General features: G+C 32.9%; 1 protein-coding gene across 1 annotated transcript in view; it reads left to right on the forward strand.

Moving 5' to 3' along the window:
* LOC106680282 (peroxidase) overlaps window positions 1–7341 on the forward strand; it is an 89234-nt gene that overhangs the window by 63519 nt on the left and 18374 nt on the right. The window contains exon 4 of the mRNA XM_014419859.3: window positions 5695–5977. Within this exon, the coding sequence (XP_014275345.1) occupies window positions 5695–5977 (283 nt within the window). The remainder of the gene's footprint in view (window positions 1–5694; window positions 5978–7341) is intronic.

Consider the following 7341-nt stretch of genomic DNA (forward strand, 5'->3'; position numbering starts at 1 on the left):
GATAAAGAGGCAAATTATAAGTATAGTGTACAAAACTTATAACGCGGGCAAGGAAAATGGATAAAAGTGGAGAAAATAAGGGGAAAGAGTAAAATAAGATAAAAGTAAAATAAGGGGAAAGAGTAAAATAAAGAAAGGGAAAAGAAAACAAAAAAGAAAAATGAAAACCAACCTGTTCGCTGAAAAGTTGCGCGCCTAATGGTCGCAGCGCAAAAGTGGTCAAACTTATTACTTATTTAGCATAGTCGAACTTATTTAGCAAAAGTGGTCCTCATTTATCATCCACGGTCAACTATCTCTCATAATTATAATTCTAAATATAATAATTGATAAAAAGGCAAAATATAATTAAAGTTTAACGAGAGATGAATAGAAGAAAAAAAAATTGTAAAAACAACAATAATAATATATGGTGAACACAACTAATAACGTGGGCAAGGAAAAATGAGAAAAGAAGGGGGGGGGGAATAAATAAAACGAACCTGTTAGCTTGGAAACAATACGTCAAATGGTATACTGCGCCAATTTTTTTTTAAGTTGGCTTTTTTTTTAGCATGTTAAATGTTTTTAAGAGGAAACGTTACGAGTGGGTAAAAAATAAAAAGTAGAAAATATTGAGAGGAAGTAAGCGTGTGAGAGGGTGACGACAAATGGTTTTTGGAAATGTTAGAAATATATATATGTACAAGGATGACGAAGTTCCGGAAGATGACAAAGTGTCATGGGTATTTAACAATTAAAAAGACGAAACGTATACTCCATCTTATTTTTGTTTCATTTGGCAGCAACCCAACCATCATCTCCTAGTATACCATAATTTTGATTTCTGTTTCATGGGAAAAGAGAGAAAGTTTTCAAATTAAAATAATGACAAATTAAGCACACATATAAATAACGCTAAAAAGCTATAAAAAAAATTAAAGTATGTAAGAAAAAAATAAAATAAAATCATGTCAAATTTAAATATTTTTATTATGTGATTACTTGTATTGTTTTATCCTCTGAATATTTATATTAATAGGTTCCAAAAAAAATTGTACTTTACTAGTCATAAGTATGCTGTGTATGAGGCAATCCAAAGCAGTTGTGCAGCACGTTTTAAATGAAGTGTTTTTCTCTCGGGCAATATGATTGTAAGCGAGATCTGCCCTAGTTCCTAATGTTTAAGTAAGACGTCTTTGAATTAATTTTATTTCCTTTCATTCAAATATATCGATAGATTTTGTCCATTGGTCGAAGATACGACACGAAGATGTGCTGGCCTTCAGAATCCCACTTCTTGGAGTGGGATGGGCACCATTGACCGCAATAGCGATGTTCTTGCTGAGTCAGCTGATTGACAGGAATGATTCGAATACGGCTGGTGACAAACACTGAAGGTCATAATGTTTTCACTTTCAAAGACTTACCTCACTGCAGTTATTCTTGGATGCATTTGTATAACAATAGTGTACCTCTAGCTGATATATCTCATTAGGATAAATGGGAAATCGTCTAAAACCGGCAGCTAATAAACAATGCCACATGTATAATGAAGATCATCAACTACCCACAGCCATATAAATCAGCTGAAGGGAAAAGAAACCACACGACAGGAGGCTAGTCACGACCCTCTGTGCTAGTGTCACTGCCTATTTTTAGCGGGACCTGGAGGAGGACAGTTGGTTGTGTCAACACCTCCTGTTTATACAGTAGTAGCACTGAGGCACCATTCACTGTCATTATAGTACAAGAGGCCAAGAGGAGAAGAAATACAGTTATTTCACCCCAATTTTGTATTACTTTAATGAAAACTATGTATAATTAATAGTCAAAATTGATGAGTCGGCCAAGTATAGGTAGGGGGAATAAAAAATGGCGGCTGTTTCAAAGCAATAAAAAAAAACTAATTTTTCATTCGGAGCTCTATATCTTAAAAATAAGGCACAATACAACAAAACCTAAGAGAACGTCATTTAAAGAAGAGTAAATTTGCTTAAATATGAGCCCTAATAGAATTTTCGAGTTATAGCTTTTTATGAAGCAACATTTCATAAAAATTTATATCTCAAAAACCATTCGACGTACAGGTGTTTATTAGCACTCAAATTAAAGCTAGTTTAATGAGCTCTAAAGTAGTTTATGATGTTTATCTTCGTAGGAGTAATAGTTTACATGAAATTTGCTAATATAAATTGATTTATATTTGTTCGGATAAATTTTCATTTGCCACATTTATATTTATTTGTGAATATCATAAAAACTACTATCCCTACGAAGATAAGTGTTATAAACTACTTTATAGTAAGTTACATTACCTTTATTTTGAGTGTTGCAGACATATGTGCGTCTTATGAATCTAGAGATATATTTTTTCAAAAATCCAACATTTTATATGAACAACTAGAAATTAACATTTTGTGAGTTTATTTTGTAAAATATCATAAAAACTACTACTCCTACAAAGATAAACATAATTAACTATTTTGTAGTAAATTTAACTAGCTTTAATTTGAGTGCTGGCAGACATCTGTACGTCCAAGGATTTTTGAAATGATGTTTTTCATAAATCAATCTTATTGTCCGAACAACTATAAATCAATTTATTTTAGAAAATATCATGGAAACTACTATTTCTACGATGGTAAAGGTCATACACTTCTTTATAGTCCATTAAACTAGTTTTAATTTGATTGCTAATAGACATCTGTACGTCACATAGTTCCTGAGATATAGATTTTTCAAAATAAATTAACTAACTACTAATCTTTCAGTAGATTTTTAAGAAATTTTGCTTTTTAAAAAGATAAATCTCGAACTATTGGACGTAAATGTTTAAACTACCAGCAACACTAGAAAACATAATCGTACATCATTTAAAGTTATGAAAATTTTTGAATTTATGAAATGTTGCTTTTTAAGAGATTACATCTCGTGAACTATTATACGTGAATATCTCTATTAGAGCTAATGTTTCAGCAAATTTACCCTTCTTTAAATAATGTTGTCTAGTGTTGTTGGTAGTTTTTAAGATATTGAGCTCCGAATGAAAAGTTAATGTTTTTAAGGTTTTGAAACAGTTGCCATTTTTTATTCCCCCTACCTATACTTGGCAGACTCATTAGTTTTGACTATTAATTATACATAGTTTTCATTAAAGTAATAAAAAATTGGAGTGAGATAACTGCTTTTTTTTCTTCCCGGCTCATGTACTATTAATACAGATGAGATTTATATGTTTTTACAAATTATTTACCACATTTGGGCGAAAATTATTCGAATGATGAGAGACGAATGTAATTTTATCAGGAGTGTGTATTCATGAATACAATTTTATTCGAACAAAAATTTAGAAACTTTTGTATTCATAGATTTGAAAATACGATTTCATTCGAATAACGAATCAGTCAAATAGAAAACTATTCAAATAAATATTTAATCTAAAAATTTTTTTTTTAATCGATTTTAAGACCGCACACTCCCGTATCGATTTATTTTAACTTCCCTATATGCGAGAGCGCGATCCAGAAATCGATTGCATTTCCGTTTCTGACTCTTCTGAAAACATATTCATAGAAAAAATTTAGAATACCGACAATTTTCAATTGTCCTTTCAGAAAGCCTAAAATAATCTTGAAATGTATGACATTTCAAGTGAAAAATTTCAATTTAATTTCTGTGAGTGCATTTACCCAATGGTTTCTTTCTAATGAAAATTTTTTACCACTCGTATATTTTCTATTTCGAATCTTATCAATTGCCTTAATTTTATTTTATAATTTTTCAGAGAACTAAAATAAAGTATATTACAAAAATATAAGCATCAAAATTCTTCGGACTGTTAGCGTAAGAACCGTCGAACTGATACCACAAGAACTTAGTAATGCAGAAGATTTTAACTTAACATAAAACGAGTTTTTAGGTTTTCGGCTTTTGATCGAGTCTAGAACCCAGGACTGCTATACAAGATCCCTAAATTCCTACCCCCAACATACTTCCTCAATATCCGTTCTTATCTCTCCGACAGATTATTTCAAATAAATCACAACCGCGCTTATTCATCCATCTTACCTCAGGGTTAGTATCCTTGGTCCTATCCTATATACAGTTTTTACAGCTGACATCCCAACCCATACTGTTACCTGTACTGAGAGCCTCAGTGAAAAGTTTTCTCCTGCAAGGTAATGTATAGTGGTAGAAATTCTTATTTTTGGGTTCGAAATATTGATTTAATAAAAAAAAAAAATAAATAAAAACAAACTTGAGGGAAAATGGAATTTACAAAAAGAAAAACTACACAAATAAGTAAATAAAGCAACAATGTTTAAAGATATATTGATTAAAAAAACAAAAATACTTCTGGGGAAAAAAAAAAAGAAAACATAAAAAAATATTTACACTGCATTTATAATAAAAAAAAAAAAAAAAGAAGAAGAAAAACTGAGATAAGTGCTGTGTGCCTATAACATGTTTGTATAAATGTCTATCTCTGACCTCGTCCAGCTGAGAAAGGGGGGGGGGTATGACTTTCGAAGTAAAAACAAAATAGGGATCCTAGTAGCGTAAGTGTACTGTACTTTGACCAGATGCATACAATGTACTGATAACAGAGCTGTTGTAGGGATCTGATGTAAAAACAATTCTACCCCATAGTATCCTTCAATAATACCCTACGAACAGATTTGTTACCTAGGACTGCATCTGGATAAATGACTGACTTGGAATCCTCAAAAAAGATTAACAATTGACTATTACAATACTTACTGAAGAACTACTTATAGAAGAACTTCGAATTGTTGTTGTGATTGTTGCTTAAAGGCGTAAAACCCTCTGGTCATCAACGCCTATGGGATGATAAAGTAAAAAAAAAAAAAATAATAAAATAAATAAATAAATAAAAAATAGAAAAAGAAAAAAATATTGAAAAATAATTAAAAAAATAAAATAAAAAACATAAAAATCGAAGAGGAGTTGTAATTTATAAAGAAGGCGATGTGCTTTTAAAAATTCAAATACTCGTGTAATTTTAGCTTCCTCATCTGCGAGAGTTTCGGATAAATTTGGGGTCAGTCCTATCCTGTTTATTGTTGGCAAATAGTGAGTACACTCTTCGAAAATATGTCTAATCGTAAGAATGGACTGACAATATTTGCACGTTGGAGGTGGCAGTTTTCTGATCAGGTGGGAGTGCGTGAGGAGAGTATGACCTATTCTCAAGCGGGCCAGAGCAACCTCCTCCCTGCGGCTGTTGCGGTAGGATGTCGACCATGGTTTTACTGATCGTTTTATTTCTTTTAATTTACTGGGAGAGCTTGGGAGAACTTCGAATTTCTTTCTTATCTAATCCTTACAATCCAATCTTTAATGCTTCTTACTTTGTCAAGTCAAATCATCCGTCAGGACTTCAATTTTCCATATGCTACCGATTTTGCCAGAACTAGATACCAACCCTTCCATAATAAACTTCCCAACCACCCAAACCCACTTGTTTTTAACCTGACTTCTCCTTCATTACCTGATAATCCTCCAAGGCTGGATGCTGGAAGGAGGCTGGAACTCAAATTTACTTGTATATATTTTAATGCAGTTGTAAATATCAATAAATAAATTATAAAAAAAAAATTATCTTTCAAGGATACGTTTTCAGTGGTCATTTTATTATTATTATTATATAATAAATAATAAACTAATTCCTAATTGCCATTATTTCTTTAGGAGGAGGACCAACCAGTAGCGGCGTCCTTCGCTCACCTCCACCACCTCCAGTCCAGATACCACCCTTGACACCACAGAACCTGGAGACGGCTGCAGAGACTGGTGTCGAGGCCATCAAGGATAGGTTCCAGTTCTTAGTCAACCTCTTCTCCAGGGGTATCATCGTACAGCCGGGCACTCCGGCGAAGTGGCACCTCGACTTCTTCCCCACCACCAACGAGACATTGGCGGTTGGAGACCAAGCGCAGAAGAATATCCAGGCGTCGAAGGCTCTAGTCGATGAGTAAGTAGGAAGGATGATATAGTTATATTCAAGGGGCTTACTAAAAAAATTTGTTTCAAGGGGAGGAGAGAAATCTTAAAATTCATAATACCTTGATTTGGACTTCCCAATACCATCGGACAGTTCTGTTTCTTAATAACATTTTAAAACCGTGGATCTCATTAGTAAAAATTAAAAAAAAAAAAAATTAAAATCTGTACCGCTACAACTCATGAAGGGTCAGGGGTTCAGTACTTTGTAAGGAAATACTGTTACTAGACCAACGGTTGTGCAAGGAGGTGAATTGGTCAGAATCACGCCGGACGGCCAGAGTATTACCCAATTTATTACCTGAAGCTACCCCTCCGACGTTTACCCGTCGGTTCTGTGTTATGTTTTAGTGAACCGATCTTCACTAAGCCCTACAACCTTGCACACCCATCTTGTACGCCGCAATGCTAGAAGTTGAATTATATTTCCCGGGTGTATGTCCCTCAATTCAATGTTGTGTAGTTTTCTCAATTCTCCCGTTAATTCATACTTTTTCGGTTTGAATATTTTACGTAATACTTTATTTTCGAAAACCTTAAGGCGCTGTTCATCACTTAGTGTAAGAGGCCACGTCTCGCACCCACAAAGAACAGTAGGAAGGATAATAATAATTTCGTAAACTATAATTTTTTACGTTCTTCGATAGAAGGTGCGAGCTAAGCAGTTTCGAAATTGAAAAATAATACGCATTTTCTGCCTTCAACCTCGCTTTTATTTCCTCATCAATTTCGTTTTTTCTAGTTACCGTAGAACCTAAATACATAAACCTATCTACCTGTTCAAATGTATTTCCTCCTCTATCTATATCACCGATATTGCTCGCGTTTCTAATGCTAACCATGTATTTTGTTTTATCCGTATTTATTTTAAGACCTAGTTCCTTACTGGATTTTATTAACGTGGTTGTATTTAGTTCTATTGTTTCCTTGTCCTCACCCAATAATACCAAATCATCAGCATACGCAAGCACCGGTATTTTACAACCCAAAGTTAAACCCTTTTCGGTATTCATCTTTTAATGACGTATTCTAATGCTAGATTAAATAAGATAGGTGATAAAGAATCTCCTCGTTTTAATCCCGACCGGACCTCGAATTTCTCAGAATAAAGATTACCGATTCATACCTTTTTTTTTTATTTATTTATTTTTTGATAGATTTATTTATTGATAGATATTACAATCTGCCACACAGTTGTGGGCAATAGGTAATAGTGATGAATGATCTCATACATACTAAAATAAAAAAATAATAATAAAAAAAACTCTCTTAAAATATATACAAATAAAAGAATAGACAAGATGAACATAATCAAACTATCTGTATGAAAAATAA

Source organism: Halyomorpha halys, unplaced genomic scaffold (genome assembly GCF_000696795.3).
Source record: "Halyomorpha halys isolate HHAL.00 unplaced genomic scaffold, Hhal_1.1 Scaffold16.1, whole genome shotgun sequence".
Taxonomy (NCBI): domain Eukaryota; kingdom Metazoa; phylum Arthropoda; class Insecta; order Hemiptera; family Pentatomidae; genus Halyomorpha; species Halyomorpha halys.